The sequence below is a fragment of the Dreissena polymorpha genome, chromosome 8, assembly GCF_020536995.1.
Source record: "Dreissena polymorpha isolate Duluth1 chromosome 8, UMN_Dpol_1.0, whole genome shotgun sequence".
NCBI lineage: Eukaryota > Metazoa > Mollusca > Bivalvia > Myida > Dreissenidae > Dreissena > Dreissena polymorpha.
In genome coordinates, this window is record NC_068362.1 from 92,647,171 (window position 1) to 92,670,756 (window position 23,586).

The window sequence follows — 23,586 nt, forward strand, 5'->3', positions numbered from 1 at the left end:
GCAAAATGCTTATGGACAAGAAGATTTTTAAAGTTTGCACAAAATAGGCCCAATATAAGCATATGTTCAATTTTGTGACCCCTGGGGAACGGTCAAATTTGATCACAGGGGCTTAATTTGAACAAACTTGGTAGAGGACTATGGACGACGTATGACCCAGTGATCAGGGAAAAACTGTAAAGCGCCTTTGAACGCATATCTCGAGTATGAAAAGGGGGCTATATAAATATAAAAAAAATAATAAAATGCCATACACACAAAATAGGCCTTATTTAAGCGTATGTTCATTTTTGTGACCCCCGGGGCAGGGTCAAATTTGACCCCAGGGGCATTATTTGAACAAACTAAGTAGAGAACTATTAGATGTCACTACATACCAAATTTGGTAGCCCTACGGTTATGGACAGAAAGATTTTTAAAGTTTGCACAAAATAGGCTTTATATAAGCATTTGTTCATTTTTGTGACCCCCGGGGCAGGGTCCAATTTGACCCCAGGGGCATAATTTGAACAAAGTAGAGAACTATTAAATGTCACTACATACAAAATGTGGAAGCACTAGGCCCAATGGTTATGGACAAGAGAATTTTTAAAGTTTGCACAAAATAGGCTTTGTATAAGCATATGTTCAATTTATTGACCCCCGGGGCCGGGTCAAATTTGACCCCAGGGGCATAATTTGAAGAAATTTGGTAGAGGACTAATAGATGTCTCTACATACCAAATTTGATAGACCTAGGCCCAATGGTTATGGACGAGAAGATTTTGAAAGTTTTCACAAAATAGGCCTTATATTAGCATATGTTCAATTTTGTGACCCCCGGGGCAGGGTCAAATTTGATCCCAGGGGCATAATTTGAACCAATTTGAAAGAGGTTCATTCCAGGAACATTTGTGAGAAGTTTTATCACAATTGGACTTGTAGTTTAGGAGAAGATGTTTAAAGAAAAAGTTAACACACGGACGCACGACGGAAACAGGACCATGACATAAGCCCCGCTGGCCTCTGGCCAGTGGAGCTTAAAATCTGTCTTGTATGCACTAGTTGCAGTACTTAAGAAAAATTGATTTAAAAAGTTATTTGGAAAAAAAACACCACTTACTGGTGTGTTTTAAGCTTGTAACGTTTAATTGTGAACCCCACAAAGTCATGTGATCCTGCACCCTTTGTGGGAGCAGTGGTCTAATGGTAGGACGCTGGCTTAGGGATCGAGAGGTCCCGGGTTCGAATCCCGCCCTGACCACTGGAATTTCCTTGAGCAAGAAATTTATCCCACATCTGCTCCTCTCCACCCAGGTGTATAAATGGGTACCTGTGAGGAAAATAAGCCAATGTGCCATGGCTGCATACTGCGCCAAAATGTTAATGGACGACTTGTGACCCAGTGATCGGGGAAAAACATGTAAAGCGCCTTTGAACGCACACGCGAGTATGAAAAGGGCGCTATATAAATGTGGTATATAAAAAAAATTAAGGAAGAAGATTTTCATGAAAATTTGCTTCAAAATTAAGGTCGCAGATACAATGTGAAGAGGGAATTATTCAGTGACGCCTGCTCAAGGTATATGTCACACTTCAACGTCACATATCAAAACCTCCATTTTACGTGTGCTTCTTATCTACTTTGCTTTTTCAATGATTTTCATGAAAGTCATCCCAACAATCCACGTCATTGAGGCGATGTGCAGAACGCATGGAGATTTCATGCCAACTTTTACCAAAGACACATGCAGTTGTTTATGACAAATATCCAGTTGGTCAAATGTTATGTTTTTTTGCATCTTCTTCGTTCCTGGACATTTCAAATTGCTCATGAAAACTTCGACAATAAAATGTAACTAAGTAAAGTAAGCATGCTTTGTCAACTATTGTATAGTCTACATGGTTTCAGCAGTTTATTTACATGGATTAAAATGTGTCTACCTCTCCCATGATCTATCCATGTCACTGCGAAGGTTTTAGGCCTGTAAGTTTTGTTAAAAGACAGGTACACATGCGATCAGTGATCTAGTGTTTATAATGTGGCATGTATGGCTGTATGCCTTTCTTTTAAGAAATGATATTAACTGAAGGTATTTATTAATTGAGATCAACAACTTGGGACAAAATTGAGTACCCTTAAGTTTCATAATAAAGGCAGATCAACATTTGATACAAAATTTGGCATATCTTTTATCACAGGTGCCGGTCAACTCGTACCTAAGTCAACTCGCACGGTAGCAAACTCGCACGTTTTTTTGGTCAAGTCGCAGGTGTATTTTTATCACAGTCTAAAATATGACAACACCATTCATATGCGATAATTAGTTTATTCGATCTTAAATGAAACAGACAAAATATATCAAACATGTTTCAATAAATTAAATCAAAATATCACAGTATTATTTGTTCCATTTATGTATTCCCACAAATAGGTACATTTTATAACCAATTCATGAACATAAATTCCTAAATTTATTGTTATATACCAACATAAAGTATTTACAGCAAACTGCAAGTTTTCTGACAGCAGATGTTTGCTTTTGAAGCATACGAGAATCGGACATTGCCCTTAAATGTTTATTGGTAAAAGATGCTACACAATACGCACACACATGTTACTCTTTGGGATTCAATCACAAAGGTTAAAAAGTCATGAAGTGCATTTTCTGCAGTTATTACACACAATCTTTGCTGTTTAACTCTTTCCCACTCAAAAACAAAGTGAAGATGGCTACCGGTATATGCAACCAGCATAAAATTGGAACAGCCTTCAAGTAAGTCGCATCTTAGGGTTGGAAAGTAAGCGTTAAGCACTTGAATCTAACCAGAATTGTCTGTAATTTAATTTGATTATCTAAGGGACTACAAACGGGTTAAAATGCCTTATCTGAGTAGTAAAGGCATATGTAGAGGCCTGCCTAGAGCTGTGTGACTATCAGGTTGGGCAGCCCATAGCAGACCATGTTAAACCAGGACCTCGCCTGCCTAGAGCTGTGTGACTATCAGGTTGGGCAGCCCATAGCAGACCATGTTAAACCAGGACCTCTGGGCATCCACACTTTCCTCCACTGTCGACGTCTTATCACTGAACAGCGACCTGTCTGTCAACGAATCCTCCATCACACTCTTCACATCTTCTTCCTTGTCTTTCTCATTCTTGCCCCCAGCGTCTGCTCCCTCAGGTGGTGCGGTTTCTTCCGGTTTGGGTAACTTGCGACGATGAGGGGCAAACAGCATCCTTGCACATTCACCCGTAGACATGCCGCCCTCTAACAGATCTGTGCACATACAAAATAGATATCAACATAGTTTCAATGAATTATGTTCCAGTCTTGAGATATTGCATAGGTACAAATTAGTTTTCACAGGGTAATAAACTCCCTTAAAAGTAATTTGAGCATAAAAACATGAATATATTTGAAATTATCTATACTATATGCACATGTCAAGGGATATAAATTAACTTAAGTAAAAAAAATAGCTGGGCTTTAACCTGTTAAGCTGTCATGTATATTAGGCAGAAATAATTGTCATCAGTAGGTTTACTATGACTTATAATTTAAATTGTTCCCCAGCGATGCAAATAGATTTGTAAGTATTTGACAAAGGAAGGCACCCCTTTACATTCTATAGACTGTGTTATATTTGAAAAACAAATTGTGATTTATGGACTAATAAATTAGTCATATTTGGTATTAACTTCCCCTACATCATTCTTCATGTAAAACATTTTTTAAGGACATTATCACCAGGGGTAGCCTGTGTATATTCGAACACTGAACATATACTTGGTTCTCAGTCTATTGTTTGTTCTAAAGTCTAGGTATGGGTTGGTGAATATGGGCCCCGGAGTTTAGATGCATAGGAAGTAGACCAAGGGAGCCCTAACCATAATTGATTAATCGAATGATTGATTGAGTGAGTGATTGAATTACCATGCATGTGAATAACATAGTTGTTTTGTGCCTGATAAAAAATGAAAACATGAGTTTAACTCTTTCCCATCAGAGGCAAAGTGAAAATGGCTATATGTGTGAGTTACCCGCAGGCTGTCCAGGTTTTATGCTAAGTGCTGCTAATTAAGTTGAAAATCAAGCCTTAAAAACATGAATTTTATAAAAAAAAGTCTTTATTTTAATTTAATTTTGTAAGAAACAACAAATGCTGTGAGTGGGAAAGGGTAAATTCTAACTTGATTTGACATATATGTCTGCAATTGTTATCAGATATGATATTACAAAGAAATGGGGCTGATATTACAAAGAAATGGGGCTACTTTGTACCTTTCATGTTGGTGTTGAGTTTGCTAGCGTTCTCGGCCAGCGTGCAGTGCCACTGATTTCCCATGATGCATTTGATGCCAGACAGGCTCGCCAATATGGCCGTCTCCACAGGTTTCTCCAGTGCCAGCGTTATGGAGCTGAAATATTCATGGAGAAAAAACACAATAAAATTGTGTAACAAAGAAATAAAAACTATCTTTCCAATAGAGAACACATAAGTACATAAAGGAATTTTCTGCTGTACAAAAAATTATTATTTGCAATTGAATAAAACTTTTCTTTTGTTTTTTTTCTGGTACAACTACAGTCAGTCAACCAGTTTAGAATAACCTGGCAAAAAGCGTTAATTCTTTTAACCACAATAATTTCTTTCCAGATTTAGTGTCAACGTGAGAAGTTGTAAAAATAAAGGGTTAAATTTATTTTGTATGATAACAGGTTAGGCCAGACGGCATATGCATTTTTTTGTCAAAAATAGCCAATAAAAGTTCACCCTTAGGAAAATAATTAAATATAATTCAACTTTCAGAATAAGTATTTCAAAACATTGTCATGGCATTTGTTTTCAATCAGCAAAAAAGTTGATTGGAAAATAATAAAGCCTTCTATATCCATATGCACATTTCAAAGCATAACTCATTCAATCAGTTCCGGTTAACTTTTTGCCACATTTATAAGCATAATACAAAAGCTTTCTTGCTAAAACTGTGTTGATTTATTCCTTTACCTAATGTAAACCTCAGACACTTAACATTTTGTTTTTATTGGGGCATTATAGAAAATTAAATTCAAATTAATCAGAACTGCTGATTATCCAGAACTGGTTGACAAACTGTATTTCTGAACTTTTCTCCTAGTTGTTTATTCCTCAACGTTTTTATCTGTTTTGAAAAAAGATAAGATATACTTCATTTAGGAGCTGTAAACATTATCAGTTAATTTGTAAGGGAATAATTTTTTTTTTTCTCTAAATCATAAAAAGATTGGATGATCCAATATTAAATCAAGATCCATTATGGAATTAACTGAGTTCAACAGATATGAGCCTCCCCCTGTGCAAGCAGGGTTTGATGCATGTGCGTAATGTGCAGTCCTCAGGCTAATCAGGGACAACATTTTCCTCATTTATGGTATTTTTTATTTCGATGAAATGTCTTCTTAGCAAAAATCCAGGTTATGTGGAAAGGTTCATACCTGATTAGCCTGCGCAGACTGCACATACAATGTATTTTAGTTAATTTATGCACATGCACTAAATCCCGTTATTCCCAGATCGTGGCTCACATACAGAAAACATGGCCTCCTGCCCGTACCTCTTGAGCACGTCCACCTTGGACTGACGGGTGAAGCTCTGGGTGGTCTGGGCCATGTCCATGGAGTACAGCAGCATACATTCTGCAATATATGATCGATAGATTGTGTCAAATAAACATTCTGACCATGTTTCATCTAGATTGAGTAAAAAGTGTAGCCTGTAGAGTGGTAACAAGCTAAAGGTTGACAACTCTCACCACCTCACAGATTGATCACAATAGCTCAACATGTGCACTATTTTAAAAAAGCTTAACTAAACTGTACACCCACAAAAACAATAACAAATGAGTGAAAAACATATTGTAATGGCAAAAATATCTTGCAATGCATGTTTGTGGAATCTTGTTCTTGGAAAATGATTCATAATTCATGTGCCTAAAGTGTTGTCCCACTTGGCTTTAATAGACTTAACAGATTTCTTTCTTTATAGGAAGTCTCCTTTACAAAACTTCAGTCTAGGTGGAAAGTGTCGTCCTTTGTTATCATGTGCCAACTGCAAAGGCTTAGAATCTGGGACAACACTTTGCACACATGCATTAAGCCCTGGTTTCTCAGAGCAAGACTCGTACAAAAGTATTATCACAGCTATTCCTGATACCTACCCGGTACATTAAGTGCGGAGAGTTTTGCAGGCGGTATGTAGGAGAGGAGTCGCTCCATGCCATAGAAGATGAATGAGCTGTTCTCTATCAGGTAGATCTCCCACTCACCCACACTGAGGGATACAGACAATATTCAGGTGAACAATCATGAATTAAAGAGTTTAAATTTAATATCAATGGATTATTGGAGAAATTCATCCTTGTTAAAGGGGCCTTTTAACAGATTTTGGCATGTATTGAAGCTACATGTAGTCATTAAATGCTTTATATTGATAAATTGAAACCTTTGACATTAAAATCTCGATTAAAAGACAAAAATACAATTAAACAAGAGGGCCATGATGGCCCTGAATCACTCACCTGACTAACCAAATACAATACCAACCCAGTTTTCATCAAGATAAACATTCTGACCAAATTTCATAAAGATTGGATAAAAACTGTGACCTCTATTGTCTACACAAGGTTTTTCTAATATTTGACCTTTTGACCTAGTTTTTGACCCCAGGTGACCCAAATACAATCCCAACCCAGATTTCATCAAGACAAACATTCTGACCAAATTTCATGAAGATTGTGTGAAAAATGTGACCTCCATTGTCTACACAAGGTTTTTCTATTATTTGACCTAGTGACCTAGTTTTTGACCCCAGATGACCAAAATACAATCCCAACCCAGATTTCATCAAGATAAACATACTGACCAAATTTCATGAGGATTGGATGAAAACTGACACCTCTATTGTCTATACAAGGTTTTTCTATTATTTCACCTAATGACCTAGTTTTTTACATAGTGACCTAGTTTTTGACCCCAGATGACCCAAATACAATCCCAACCCAGATTTCATCAAGATAAACATTCTGACCAAATTTCATAAAGATTGGATGAAAACTGTGACCTCTACTGTCTACACAAACAAATTGCTGAAGGTTTTTCTATTATTTGACCTAGTGACCTAATTTTTGACCTCAGATGACCCAAATACAATCCCAACCCAGATTTCATCAAGATAAACATTTTGACCAAATTTCATAAGATTGGATGAAAACTGCGACCTTTATTGTCTACACAAGGTTTTTCTATTATTTGACCTACCGGTAGTTTTTGACCGCAGATGACCGAAATACATTCCCTAACCAGATTTCATCAAGATAAACATTCTGTCCAAATTTCATAAAGACTGAATGAAAACTGCGACCTCTATTGTCTACACAAGGTTTTTCTATTATTTGACCTAGTTTTTTACCTTGTGACCTAGTTTTTGACCTCAGATGACCCTAATACAATCCCAGCCCCGATTTCATCAAGATAAACATTCTGACCAAATTTCATAAAGATTGGATGAAAACTGTTACCTCTACTGTCTACACAAAAAATTTGTTGATGGACGCATGCACACACGCAGGCACACACAACGGACGCCGGACATCACACGGTCACATAAGCTCACCACGTCACTTTGTGACAGGTGAGCTAAAAAAGAAAAAAAAGTAAGCCTCAACTGGGCTCCAACCACTGACCCCTGTAGTCCTGGAGTAAAGTCTCCCGATTAGACCTCTCGACCATCCATACTCCTGCTATATGATTGGATCTATTTTTTACTTATATAAGCAACCCTCGTAGTTTCACAAAATATAATGTCAACAACAGAACTTTCCAAATTATTCAATCGTTTCGCGTTGCAACGCTTTATAATATTCAGGTTTTCAAATCGTCAAAAGATGCATATAATGGTTATTTTAGAGCATGGTAAATGTTCAGTATTACTATTTCCTCACATATATCATTAACTAGGTAAAACCAAAATTTGCGAATCTGAAACACCTTTTTAAAATTTTATCAATTTATCAAAACGTGAAAAGGCCCCTTGGCTGCAACCAAAAGCACTCATGATTTTACAAAAGTGGTATTCACAAACATAATAGTAATGATTGTATAATACCACTAAACCCAGGATGCAGCAGAAAAGAACCTGAAAGTAGCTTACTTTCAAATGGTGACTTTTTTTATATATTTTTTTCGGAAACATTTATCTGAAACTAAGTTATCATAAAATTTGAAGAACTCTTAAAATTGCCACAGTGCATGGCATTTGCATCCCCTTAAAATTAATATTTATTTGATGCTGGTAAGTATATTTACTAAATAGGGAGTTTTTAATTATAAGAAAACATTAATATATGTTTATAACTTGATCATAATATTAGGATTCAACAAAAATCCATTTGGGAAGTAACTTTTTCTAGGCACTGACTTCCAGGGATGCAAAAATTTAGGAAAACCTCAAACACTGGTTAAATAAGGATTGTTCATGGTAGAAACATATATGCATCTAAATATGCCTACAAATTCTACTGGTCTTAGACAAATGGGTGCCCTATTCCCAAAACAGCACATATCTAATCAATGCATTTCCTTTCAGCAAGATTTGGTAACCTGTCTTAACACCTTTCAACGCAATTTCTTAATTTCTTAAATATTTTTAAGTGTGTTAACATGATTCACTTTTTTGCATTAGAATAAAATGTACAAACATTTCATTATGGTACTATATATAAAAAGATTTAAATGACAATTGTTTGTGAAATAAAATAAAAATGAACCAGTCATGATCAATGTGCCTATGTTGTTTCATGGTCCTAGGCGTAAGCATTCTTGAGTTATCATCCGGAAACCATTTTACTATTTCGAGTCACTGTGACCTTGACCTTTGACCTAGTGAACTGAAAATCAATAGGGATCATCTGCCAGTCATGATCAATGTACCTATAAAGTTTCATGATTCTAGGCCTAAGCATTCTTGAGTTATCATCCGGAAACCAATTTACTATTTCAAGTCACTGTGACCTTGACCTTTGACCTAGTGACCTGAAAATCAACAGGGGTCATCTGCCAGTCATGAGCAACGTACCTATGAACTTTCAGGATCCTAGGCCTAAGTGTTCTTGAGTTATCATCCGAAAACCATCTGGTGGACGGACCAACGAACCGACCGACATGTGAAAACAATATACCCCCTCTTCTTCGAAGGGGGGCATAATTAAATTTAATACAATATCATCAAATTTATAACAGTTACAAGACTTCATACAATAAGCAAATTAAGCCAGTTATTTTTCGATCTGAATGAAGACTTTATGAGAAATCATGGCCACATACCTCGGTGTGTGTTCCTCGCCCATCACTCCCAGCCACCGAGGTGTGAACTGCTGCTCATAGGTCTCCAGAACCTTTTTGAACACGCTTATAGGCTTGTTCTCCTCTGCAAAAAATAACCATGGAAGACTATTTCAACCATAAGTACACTCAATGTGGAAATAAATGTTCTACAATAATTGTGTTGCTGTACAGTGTTATCAACAAAACTTCAGACATTTGTATTTTCAGGAATATTGTTACTCCTTCTTTTTCTCAGATTGTTTTCCTTTCAATGTCACATTAGTTTTACAAACGAGTCAGTCTCTGAAAACCCCCCAGATTGAATGCATGTGCGTAAAATATCAGTCTAATCAGGCTAATCCTTTGCCAAAAAAAATTCTATAAAAGAGGAAAGTGTCATCCCTGATAAGCCTGTGTAGCCTGCACATGGTAATCTGGGATGATACTTTACACACATGCATTAAGCCCTGTTTTCTCAGAGCACAGCTCAAATAAAGTGTTTGGCTTATCTAATTAAATGCAGTTCCAAAATCACAGCCATGAATTCAAGCACAGCATTCCTATTACTACTTATCTATTACTTAATGTGAATTGGTATCTTGTCAAATGCAAAGGAGACACTTGCCTGTTTCTGCACAGTCCAGATGAGGATCTACGATAACTAGGGAGTTTGTTAAGGTCAGGCAAGTCGTATATGTACAATTTATTGTAAATTTTTCATATCAGCTTATATTCACATTGTCAAACAAAAGGTCTTGCAGATACATCTATTAAATAAACAGATGTCCCACATGTTTGCAATACCTTTACTTGGTTTAAGAAAGACTTTCAGTGTCCTTTTTAATAAAACGAACAAGACATTTAAAACTAGAGCTTTGTCACAGACATGACGAATACCCCCACATGCCGCATTGACAAAGAATAGTTTGCATGTTGTCTTCACAAAAAACAGCGAACACCATGCTCAATGTTAAAAATGCACCAAGTGACCCTGTGACCTTGTTTTTGACCTGGCATGGCCCATGTTCGAACTTGGCCTAAACATTATCTAGATACAACTTCTGACCAAGTTTGGTGTAGCTCGCATGAAAACTACTTGTGTTAGAGAGCGGACACCACGCTCAATGTTTAAAACGACCCGGCATGACCCATATTCCAACTTGACCTAAACGTCATCTAGATACAACATCTGACCAAGTTTGGTGAAGATCGGATGAAAACAACTTGAAATAGAGAGCTGACACTTCATACGGACCGACAGACTGACCGACCGACAGACAAGCTCACTCGTATATACCCCCCTAAACTTTGTTTGTGGTGGTATAAAAATTGAACATTAAACCCCGGATCCTTGTTAAAACAACTTCTTTTGACAATACAAAATTTCTATTGCCATTTCTATGTAATTTGATTTTAAAGCGTCATGTGGAAGTTAATTCACCCAAAATATGTTGATGTATTAAAATAATGCATATTCATTCTCTTAAGGATGATATCGTTCTCATATCAATGTTACATTGGTGTAATCATTAGATATATAGAATGCCAATTTCATTTTGATTCCTGCCTCCAGTGGTATTCAAAATTATGCAAACATAAAAAGCCTATTTCAATAGAAATACCAAAAGGAAGTCAAGTTATTGATAAATCTATAGCAAAACTTCATGTTCATTTCATTAATAAAGATTTTACAACAACTACTCATTTTCCCACACCCCCTTAAAGTATGTGTGACATATGCATGAATCAACCATTCAATACATACCATAAAGATGATATATTTTAGAAAGATATAATTCACCTTCAATATGCCCTTTAAGTGACATCTATGATAACTTTTGTGAAACTACAAATCCATTTTAACAATACCTATATAACACTATTTGCTTTAAAGACACCCTAAATCGATACCAGTACCAGTATGTTGACATCAAATATAATTTCTTACATTGATTTCCTTTGTAAATACCATTAAAAATAATGAGAGAATTAAAAAATCAACATAAGCTCAAAACAAAAACCAATCTCAATTGTGAACAAGCAAATTCGTTGAATTGATATCCCCCGCCAATATGCTTCTGGACACAAGTGTTATATTTGACACTAAAAAAAAATGCATTTTTTCATGATACAAAGGGCCATAACTCCGTTATTAACAGAAGGTGTACAATGCCATTTGGCGTGCATCATCCTCTTATCCATATATATACTCATACCAAGTTTCAATGAAATCCGCCAAAGCACTTCCAAGATATGGCTCCGGACACAAAAGTGCCGGACGGACGGAAAGACGGACGGAAAGACGGAAGGACAACGCCAAAACAATATCCCTCCGCCTATGGCGGCGGATAACAAGGTTTGATCACAAAGTAAAGGATACATCTAAAGTTCATAGTGTCTACAGGAATGTTCCAGGGGTTGCCAGGGCGGTTGAGAGGAATCTGAAAACAAAATCACTGCAAAAACACTAGCATCATGGATAGTCTATTTAATTTACTGAAAAAAAGACTGATGAAACAACACTTTTATCTTTCTAACTGTCTTGTATATTGTAGATGTACAATGTACCTTATTGTTTTGTAAACATTATTTGAATGACCATGAATTAAAACATGAGCAAATGTTTGAGGGATGGGAGCTCACAATCTTTGCCATTTTCTTGCTGGCATCTCTCAGGCCTGGTATCCTGGAGAAGGGCTGGTCCCCTCCCTTGGCCTTCACCTTCTTGGCTGCCGCTGCAGCGTCCTCACCTGAGGTCAAAGGTCAAACGATGAAATACATGCAAGTAATTTGCAAGAATGTATCTGGTTTCTTCTACAAATGCATAATATGTAAATGCACAGAAATTAACATTCAACTTAATCCACTATTGATTCTTTGACCAAGTAAGTGAATACTGACCCTAACAAAATGCTTGTTTGGTATGATTTACTAAAATATTTTTTTATGGAAAGATTGGAAAACAAAGTTGAGAACATAAATGAAAATGTAGCATATTTAACTTAGGCAGCTTATGGTGGCTATAAAAAGGCAAAGAACAATAAAGCTTGGAAAACCGGGCCTCATGCATGTGCATAAGGTGGCGTACCATATCAGCCTGTGCTGAATCAGGCACGATAATTTACCCCAAAACTGGACTTTTGCTAAGAAAAGAATTCATTTTACGAAAAATACCATAAAGACGAAAGTGTCCTCCCTGATTAGCGTGTGCTGATTGCAACGGCTAATCTGGGACAACACTTTACGCACATGCATTAAGATCTGTTTTCCCATTTAGTGATGCTGAAATAAATTATGCAACCAATACAATAAGAACCTGACAAACAACATCGAAACCGATGGAATCAGAGCCAATCAAGCAATAATGCACATACAAATATTCCACCTCTGGATGGGGCACACAAGGTGGGGTTGGGGTTGAATGGACATCAACTGATCAAGGGGACTATTATTGTTTATGTTTTTCTTTAAAAATACAACAACATTCCTTTCTGGAACCATATCAGTTAATGCGGCTTTAGACGTAAGAATGATTAGGTCTGTTGGTAGATTGTTTGGAAAGCATCATTGTTTTAACTAAATACCTCCAGAGACAGCATTGCTCATTCATTAACACATGTCTGATATTGATTTGTAATAAGTAACATGGTCACTTAAACAAATGTATAATATGCAAATGCACATGAATTAATTCCCAAGGGAATTAAAGGAAAAATGTTATAGAATACGCACTCTGATATCTGTGTCTGATTTGATTTATTGAAATTTATGGACTGAATATGGAACTTAATACCTGGCAATATAAACATGAGCAAAAATTAAAAGGAAGCATTTTTTAAAAGCATTAAAGCATCTATTGATAGCTATTAAATGGCAAATAACAAACATCACTAATGACAAAGATTTAAAATATACATGTTTCTGTAGGACACAGATGCCCACATTTTCTACTTTTGTCTCATTACTCCACATAGGCCAGTGTTTTTGAATAAGATATTGGATGGAAATGTTTGTAAGAATTACTGAGAAGGCAGGAAGAATATTAATAAAAATAATCTCTTGAAAAATTGTGATCCATATACAAATAAATTAGTGTTTTTTAATCTTTTATAAACAGTTTTTTTGATAATTGTTTTATTGGAGACAGATATATTTATTATAAACAAACACATAAACACTATAATCATTTATGGTATAATCATCATAGACCAACATTACAAGTTTATGGATTGCACATAACAGTGCAACATTACTATTACCGGTAAATACTTGTGGGTATGATATTAGAGTCATAAGACATGCACACAGTGAGAGACTAGATTATGGATGGCACATATGCATTTGAAATTGAATAAAAACTTGTGTTCTCAAATAGAAGTTCTATGCAAAAGTCTTGTCATAAAAAAGACAATAACTTGTTAAACTATGAAGCTTGTTAGGCTTTAACAAAGAATTTAGAAGTCTTGCTGTAGAGATGCCCATTATTCATTTTATCAACTGCCCAAAGTTGCCACGGAATTACACTAGGTTTTTTTATCTGCATAGTGAAATAATTAAAACGAAAATTATCTCATACAAATTTTAATAATGTTTTGTCATTGTTAATAAAAAATTGACAGACAGGATAAACAAATAACTGTAAAAGTTTTATGTACAGGTCTAAACAATTTCTGATCTTCAGACTTAAAGGGACTGTCAACCACAAATGACGAAAAAAGAAAAGTTCTAAAATACCGTATTTTCTTACAATTATTAGTTTAAAATGATTAAAATATCACAACTGGTATATTACATTACTTAAAAAAAGTTCATATGTTCAGTATATTTGGTAATAAAATTTTGCGATGTGAAATCGAAAGTACATCGCCAAAAAAGGTGACATAACGATATACACACTATAAATAACGCAAGCAAATTGATATATTAGATATATACAATTCACTACGCATGCACAATTTGCATTCCTGGGTTTACCACGTGACGATGATGATCAATCGATTGGCGTTATTTATAGTTAACTGGTAGTTACCTGGTAGACATACCCAGTAAAATTTATTACACGGCACGCGACTTGTTTTCTATAGACAAATAAGGAAATAAAGTGTGGGTTATTCTGCGATAACTTATGGGCGGAGCTTACTGTTTCGAAAATAGTTCCAAATAAATAAAGAAAATATGGCAGTAAAATGCACGTGCTAAAACCCGCTCTAAAAGAAATGTCATAAATGTAGCATGTTTATAAATGTAATGAAACAACAAATTGTATATTTGGTGATAAATGGCATAACCACGCCTACAAAGAATGTTAATTGTTAGGAAACGTAATTCAGAAAACATTTATAGCATGTCAGCTTTTCAGAAGCATCAATAAATGTGACGTCATTAAGTTTCTTCGATTCTACAATTCAATGAAAGTGACGTCATTTGCAAAATATTTATGAATGAAAACGACGTAATATGTTTGTAAAATTCAATGATGTCACTAAATATTGGACTTTGTACTAAGAAGGGCGGAGTATTGAAAAATATAGTTCACGTCCTAAAGCTTGCACCAAATCAATCAGAATCGTGTTAGAATCGAAATAATATTTTTCTATGATGGTTTGTTTTCGAATAACCCACAGTAAGTTGTATAGATGCGTGTTATCAAATCACTCGTGCTTCGCACTCGTGATTTAATTCCTACGCATCTATACTCCTTACTGTGGGTTATTCGACAATAAACCATGATAGAAAAATATTATTTCTTAAATAAACTGAAAATATGAAAACTTAACAACTTTTTCTAAGTAATGTAATATACCAGTCGTGATATTTTAATCAATATAAACTAATAATTGTAAAAAAATATGGTATTTTACAACTTTTCTTTTCAACGTCTTCGTGGTTGACAGTCCCTTTAATGGTTTCTGAAAATTGTGTGTGCCAGTCACAAAAAGTAATTTGACCAGAAAGTCAAATTAAGTTATACTTAACTTTTTTTCAGATAGGTGGTTTTGTGGAGAGCAACACGTAACTAATGAAGAAAAAAAAATCACATACTTTTTTTCACACTTGCTTAAAAATGTGGCCTTACCTAAACAAAAATCCATACCAAAATAAATGTTTAATCCCATTAACAGAAACACTTTTGAGATATGCGCAACACAGAAAAAGTCCTTTCTATGATCATTAACAAGGGTAATTCTCAAAACATCAAAATGGAAGTATGCAATTCATATGCTGATCAATATGTTTGTAAAGATATATCCCTTTTGTTGCAAAAGCAGCAATAGTTTTCGAATTATACTTCACACACAAATCCAGAAACACAGAAGGATGGACTGACAGATAGACAAGGGCATATCTATAATATGCTCCTTACATCTATGGAAGTGAGGACATATGTCCACCTACACATGTCAATGTAATTATATAATCAAAATGGGCTGCATACTTATGGAATGTTTTCAGTAATATATACTAAAGAAAAAACATTGAAATAAGCTGACAGTTGTGTTCTCTTATAAAAGAATTTTATTTGTTTTAAAACAGCTTATTACAAATATATTTATGAAATGCTTCAAATTGATAAAATATTGTATACTATAATTATCTTATATTGTTATGTACAATGGAAAAAAAACAAAATCTGCATTCTGTGAAAGCAAAACACTAGTCTGACATACATGGGAAATGAATAGCAAAATTTATACAGAAAACCTACCAAAAAGCATGCCAACAACAGTGCCTTTATGTATTTAGAAAATGGCTAAACAATTCTATCTACTAAAGGTATTTTCTCCAAACATTCCTGTTTAAAGCCCCAGTCTACCAAAAGTAGCTTGCTTTCTGCTTAATGGAATTTTTAGTTTTAAGAAAATCTCTCCTAAATGGAAATCTAGTTTAGACTGAAAGAATTGTCCCTGATTAGCCTGTGCTGACTACACAGGCTAATCTGGGAAGACACTATACATGCATGAATGAAACTCCATTTTCCCCCAGAGTGAGCTAATTAATGGCTAATTGAGAAAAGATGTAACCAGGACATGTGTGGAGAAATCTGAATCTGTTACTGACTGGGCACACCATGGCCCTGTTTGCCTTCAGATTTAGGGGCATCCCCTTTCTTAGACACGGCTGAAAATGCAAGTGGCAAATGAGCGAGGAAACAGAAAATGTCTGCAGATTGGATTGGAGAAACAATTAACCCTTCCCCGCTCAGAAGGCAGTTTGACCTGTTTGTATGCCCTTATAAAATCAATTTTAATCAAGACCTTTCTTAATAGATTCAAGATTTAAAGTTAGCTTAGTTTTCAACCCAAAGATGCCCATGAGCTGCAAAGAGCACAAAACCTAAACAGCCTGCAAGTTAATTGCATGCTGTTCTGTCCGCAGGCTGTTCTGGTTGTTGTGCTGGTTACATATACACATTTACACTTTGCTTCTGAGCAGGTAAAGGTCAAAGCAAAGATTGGAACATACACCATCAGAAAGATATGACAACAAATAACTAATGACAAATTAGATTTCACACGCATGCATTAATTTCATGAAAACAATATAAAGTATGATAACTTTAAGGAGTTTGTTACTTAACAAGACACCATTTAAGTATTATTAGTAACTTAAATTACATAAAATATTTTTATGATCAGATAATCATAGTTTCCCCTTGTACATGGTTGAGGTTATAGCTCACAAATCATCCATACAAAGGATTCATCACAGACATGAAAACATAATATGAGCAACATTTCAGGAAAATGGGGCTTAATACAGGTGCGTTAAGTGTTGTTCCAATAAGCCTTTGCAGTCTGCATGGGCCTATAAGGGATGCCACTTTCCACCTAAACTGGATTTTTGCCATTTAGAGATAAATACAACAAAGCGGAAAATGTGGTTCCTGCAGACTGCACACTGATCTGTGATGACACTTTTTGCACATAAATTAAAACCTGTTTCCCAGAGCTAGGCTAATATTAGGAAAACTAAAGATCACAGACACAGTAATCAACTCTTGATCACAGACATAGTAATCAACTCTTGATCACAGACACAGTAATCAACTCTTGATCACAGACACAGTAATCAACTCTTGATCACAGACACAGTAATCAACTCTTGATCACAGACACAGTAATCAACTCTTGATCACAGACACAGTAATCAACTCTTGATCACAGACACAGTAATCAACGCTTGATCACAGACACAGTAATCAACTCTTGATCACAGACACAGTAATCAACTCTTGATCACAGACACAGTAATCAACTCTTGCCACTATTTGAAACCATCACCTCTTGGTTACTTTTGTTGCTACATAGAGAATACATACCTGCTGTGTCTACTGCAAACAAAATAACAGATTTAACTTCATCACTTTAAACTTTGTATGCATTTTAGTGAGCAAATTATTTCTGTCTATGTGGTATTTCTACCACATCATGTTGTTATTTGGCTCATGATCCCACATCCCACATGCTGTGGATGTTTCACCAAAAGGAATGTTTAGTTACTGCATTTTAGATCATAGACTATGGTTTACTGTTAGAGGCCAACTTTAGAAATCCACTATTACTTTGAAAACCATGAAAGCAAGCCATTGGCTGATGGCATGGTTAAGTGAACATGACTTCTTATGGTTGTCTCCAAGATCCTTATTTAGAAGGCTTGGTGATAAGAGAGTAATAGTTGCATTTTATTTACTTAGTATGCTTATATAACAAAACAAATAAAGAAACAGGTATTTAAATGCAAACATGTACTCCAATCATTTTTTTTTTATTCATATATATTCGAATTTGTTTCCAGCCCTATTTTATAACATTTAATTGGATCAACAAATGCTTTCATTATTGTTTTAATAGAATTGAACATGAAGACTTAATGCTAAATACTCCTGTTTAAAGGTCTCTGTTGCATTGATCAGGGAACAATTATTTATTTGTTGTTCAAATGATGGAAAAAAACAGAAACATGATAATGCCATGAAACCAATGTTTCAGGACACCATCCAATCGTCCACTTGCATAACTGCCTGCCCGCCACAGGTGTTTCCAAAGAAAACAATCAAATTTGTATAAACAGATGTTTAAACAAGAGGGCCTGAAAGGCCCAAAGTCGCTCACCTGAGATAACAAGATATTATTGGGACAAATCTTCTGACCAAGTTTCACGAAGATCGGAAAATAAATGTGGCCTCTAGAGTGTTAACAAAGTTTTACTATAGCCATAAAAGGAAAAATGCCCCGCCCCCTGGCAGCCATGTTTTTCAACCAACCGGCATCATTTTCGAACTCGTCCAAGATATTATTGGGATGAATCTTCTGACCAAGTTTCATGAAGATCGGACAGTAAATGTTGCCTCTAGAGTGTTAACAAGATTTTACTATAGACATATAATATGCCCCACCCCTTGGAAGCCATTTTTTTCAAGCAAACATAATTATTTTCGAACTCATCCAAGATATCATTGAGACCAATCTTCTTACCAAATTTCATGAAGATTGGACACTAAATGTGGCCTCTAGAGTGTTAACAAGGTTTTACTATAGCCGTATGTAGCCATATAAGGAAAAATGCCCCGCCCCTTGTGGCCATGTTATATTAGCAACCAAAACCATTTTCAAACTCTACCAAGATATCATTCGGATAAATATTCTGACCAAGTTTCATGATGATCGGAAAATAAATGTGACCTCTAGAGTGTTAACAAGGTTTTACTATAGCCATATAAGGAAAATAGCCCTGCACCCGTGGTGGCCATGTTTTTCAACCAACCGGCATCATTTTTGAACTCGTTCAAGATATTATTAGGATGAATCTTCTGACCAAGTTTCGTGAAGATCGGACTATAAATGTGGCCTCTAGAGTGTTTACAAGATTTTACTATAGCCTTATTTAGCCATATAAGGAAAAATGCCCCGCCCGTTGGCGGCCATGTTTTTCATGCAAACGTAACCATTTTCAAACTAATCCAAGATATCATTAAGACAAATCTTCTGACCATATTTCATCAAGATTGGACAATAAATGTGGCCTCTAGAGTGTTCAGTTTTATATCCAGTAGGGATAAAGATATACATATTTCATAGTAAAAACACTCTTTTATTAATATTTCGCCCAAACGGGCTTTATCAAAGTTTACAAATACGAATTCACTACATAGTTATAACTGTTGTATACACCAATAAAGTAAATGTTTTACAACGTCAAATATGACAGGAAATGACGTCATGACGTCGTACTTTACCATGCGATATACAATTGCGCCAAAATACATAATATACATGACATTTCGTTGTATGGTTCTTATACTTGATCAGAAATTCATTCCTCATTGTAATTTTCCAAATTGAATTTGATAATAAAAAGTATTACAATAACATCATATTGTTATATCAATAATAATAACTATATTAATGATAACAATAATTACTATAATAATAATATAGATATTTACTGTACCAACCTAAAAATAATATTCACAAAATCAAAATTCCTATTTTGTAGTCAGCACTATTACTATAATATCTCAATACTAATTCTTATTGACTATATTTATCAACATTTAAACAAATTGAAATGATTAATAATTAATTATTTATAATAATTTTAATTCCAATCTTTTAAATGAAGTTAAATTCTAATGTATTGTGTTCATACATATGCACACATATATACGCATTCCTTCACACTTGTACATATTCACTCATATACTTGCACATATAATTACAGGTACACAAATAAACACCTACATGTGTACATACATACACATATACATATATATATACACACCCACACATATACTCATATATACACACATACATATCCACCCTCTCACATACTTACGCTCGCATGCACTATTGTTGGAGAATTATGCATTTTGAAAATAGTTATCGTTACTTAAACTGTCTACACGAATCTCGTATTGGCCTACACTATCGCCTATAATTCTGCCATACTAAATCGGAAGCTGCTTTTGTGTTAAGTCCATTTGGAACTTCTGTCTTTAACAATTGAATCCAGTTAAGTTCTTTTATCTTGCGGTAGTAATCCGAATTGTCTCTAATATTTTGTAAAACACATACTCCCATGTCTTCTACACTATGTTGTCCGGAGTTAAAATGCTCAGCAACAGGTTTGCTTCTGTGGTGCCTTGTATCTGCCTCATGCTCCTTTAATCGTTCTTTTAGTGAGCGTGATGTCTCCCCCACATAAACTATTTTGCCACACTGTATACAGTTTATTCCATAGATGACGTTACATGCTTCACAGGTCTGCCTTTTGCTAATGGTCACTCCACTCACCCCTCCACGGTTGTGCAACCCCCTTGTTAGCATGTCACACACTACACACTTTTTGGTGCATCTTTCTACTGGATTGACCTCCCTTGTCATAGTACGATTGGTTTTTTCATGCACTAATATATCTGCTATGTTCTTGTCTCGTCTGTATGCAACAATAGGCATTTCATTAAAAACTTCCTTCATTCTATTCGACTCGTGCAGTAGAGGTAGGTGCTTTTTCACAATATCGTGTATGCGTGGTAGTTTTTTCGAGTACGTAAGTACAAGTGGAACTCTTTTCATGTTTTTCTTCTTGTCTTCACTTGGTTTCAAAAGAGTATCCCTATCCAGCTTGTCTGCTCGATCAAATTGCCTGTCAATGATCTTTCCGCTATAGCCACGTTTACGAAGATAGTGTTTTAATTTTTTCTTATGGACCTGATAATCTGTATCTTTAGAACAGATTCTTTTCAGTCTAATGGCTTGACTATATGGAATGGCTTCTTTTGTTTTTCTTGGATGGCTTGATTTGTAGTTTAAATACATGTGCTTGTCTGAGGGTTTTGTGTATAAAGATGTTATTACTTTCCTATCTTCTATCTTCACGATAGTATCCAGAAATTCTATTTCTTTCCCACCAACTCTCATTTCTACTTGAATACTTTCATCAATCTGGTTTGCAAACATAAGGAACTCATTAAGCTTTTCCAGTCCATGTGTCCAAAATCCAAATCCATCGTCGATGTATCTTTTGTAAAAGATGGGTATGAACTCATTCTTCATTAGTTCTTCATCCCATTTACGCATATAGGCACATGCAAAATTCCTCCCCAACTTTGAGCCTATGGCAACTCCTTTTCTTTGTTTATACTCAGTTCCATTGAATGTTATAATATTGTTGTCAAGAACGGTGGTTATCATTTCTTCTATTGCTTTTGAAGGGATGGTTTTGTCTGTTCTAGTTTCAAGTGCTTCTCTACATGCCTCTAAGCCTTTTTGTTTAGGAATGGATGGATAAAGTTTGATAACATCAAAGCAGAAAAGCATTGTATTTTCTGGAATTTCATTGGGGATTTCTTGCAGTTTTGTCAGAAAATCTGTTGTATCTTTAATATAACTTGGTGTTGTTTCTACAAACTCATTCAACTCTTTCTCTGCAACTTCTGCCATGTTTTCTGTGGCCGTCCTAATGCCATTCACTATTGTCCGGTATGGATTGTTATTTTTATGGATTTTTGGATTTCCTTTTAACTTTGCTTCTTGGGGGTGTTTTGGTATTAAGTAATCTTTCAGTTCCTGGTCAATAAGGCCGTCTCTATATAATTTGGCCTTTGATTCTTTGTCACTTATATTTGACTGAACTCTGTCTTTAAGTCCATATAGTATCTCTCGTTTTACCGCGTCAATATATGTATCAAGACTTTTTTCTCTCCCAGGTGTTGGTGTAAATCTTCTTTTTTTCTTCATCCATGGTTTGATATTATCTTTCTCCTGATCATTTTGTTTATCATGGAAATACTCTTTAAGACGCATGCGTCTTTCCCACTCACAGAGATCGCTTTGCAGTTTTGTGATGTCATATTTGTTAGTTGTAGGTATGAATTTTAAACCTTTTGATAGAATTTCTTTTTCATTAAATGTTAAATCCCTGGAAGATAAGTTTATGATTGTTGAAAACTGATCCTTTGTTACCAAGTCTCTGTCTGTATCTTTGTGTGGATTGTCTTTGTTTATAACCTTCTTTTTGTCCTTAAAACATGCATGTTCCACTTCAGATGGTTTCGGAATTCGTACCATTTCATCATGCGATACTGTTTTGACATGAGGCTTTTCGGGAAGTTGTTCCATATCGAACCAGTCAAACTGAGACGTATCTTCAATTCGGTCATGTGATACTTTTTGCTTACTTTTCACTCTTAATGAATCAAAATGTCCATGTTCCATTTTCAAGAAAAAATATCGCTTTATTTTTGTACTTTTTGTAACCGGTTCGAAATTCAGAATTTGAGTTACACCGTTCGTTACGTTGTAGATCTGTACAACAGCTGAATATACCGTAGCCGCTGCATAAATTTCTGCTTCTGTAGCCCATGAAGACATTCTGCCATCTTTATGACTCTGATTTGTTATATGAATGTTGATGTCCTCATCTATATATACTGAATACAGATTGGTGTTGTTGTGCATATGGTGAACTATCTTATCTCGTATACATGCATGTTTCTCCACAGATCCATAAATGTCTAAAGCAATACATCTGTAAAAACAATTCCCATCTCCTGCTACATTTTTCACAATGAAATCATCTAATGAGTTATTAATGTCTCTGATGTCAAAATTAAGCATACGTGCCTTTTGCAATTTGTTTTGTTTCCGTTCATATAGACTCCTTTTTAAATGATTTGAGTTTTCATTATGAATATCTAGAGTGTTAACAAGGTTTTACTATAGCCATATAAGGAAAAAATGCCCTGCCCCCTGGCGGCCATGTTTTTCAACCAACCGGCATCATATTCGAACTCATCCAAGATATTATTGGGATGAATCTCCTGACCAAGTTTCATTAAGATTGGACAATAAATGTGGCCTCTAGAGTGTTAACAAGATTTTACTATAGCCATATAAGGAAAAATGCCCCGCCCCTTGGCAGCCATGCTTTTCAAGCAAAGGTTACCATTTTTGAACTCAGCCAAGATATCAGTGGGAAAAATCTTCTGGGCAAGTTTCATGAAGATCGGAAAATAAATGTGGCATCTAGAGTGTTAACAAGGTTTTACTATAGCCATATAAGGAAAAATGCCCCGCCCCCTGGCGGCCATGTTTTTCAACCAACTGGCATCATTTTCAAACTCGTCCAAGATATCATTGGGATGAATCTTCTGACCAAGTTTTATGAAGATCAGAAAATAAATGTGGCCTCTAGAGTGTTAACAAGATTTTACTATAGCCTAATATAGCCATATAAGGAA

The 23,586-nt window shown here is 35.4% G+C and overlaps 1 protein-coding gene across 8 annotated transcripts in view; it reads right to left on the reverse strand.

The window, feature by feature from the left end:
* Window positions 1-2,293: 2,293 nt before the first annotated feature.
* LOC127842757 (cilia- and flagella-associated protein 46-like) overlaps window positions 2,294-23,586 on the reverse strand; it is a 152,665-nt gene continuing 131,372 nt past the window's right edge. For 7 of the 8 annotated variants that reach the window (XM_052372466.1, XM_052372465.1, XM_052372464.1 and 4 more), the window contains 8 exons: window positions 11,988-12,094; window positions 11,725-11,785; window positions 9,970-10,005; window positions 9,345-9,447; window positions 6,182-6,294; window positions 5,579-5,660; window positions 4,266-4,402; window positions 2,294-3,260 (listed from right to left, as the gene is read on the reverse strand). In XM_052372466.1, coding sequence (XP_052228426.1) covers window positions 2,968-3,260; window positions 4,266-4,402; window positions 5,579-5,660; window positions 6,182-6,294; window positions 9,345-9,447; window positions 9,970-10,005; window positions 11,725-11,785; window positions 11,988-12,094 — 932 coding nt within the window. In that variant the 3' untranslated portion in view covers window positions 2,294-2,967. Of the gene's footprint in view, window positions 3,261-4,265; window positions 4,403-5,578; window positions 5,661-6,181; window positions 6,295-9,344; window positions 9,448-9,969; window positions 10,006-11,724; window positions 11,786-11,987; window positions 12,095-17,664; window positions 17,677-23,586 lie in introns of all 8 variants that reach the window. The other variant, XM_052372458.1, reaches the window with a different exon arrangement.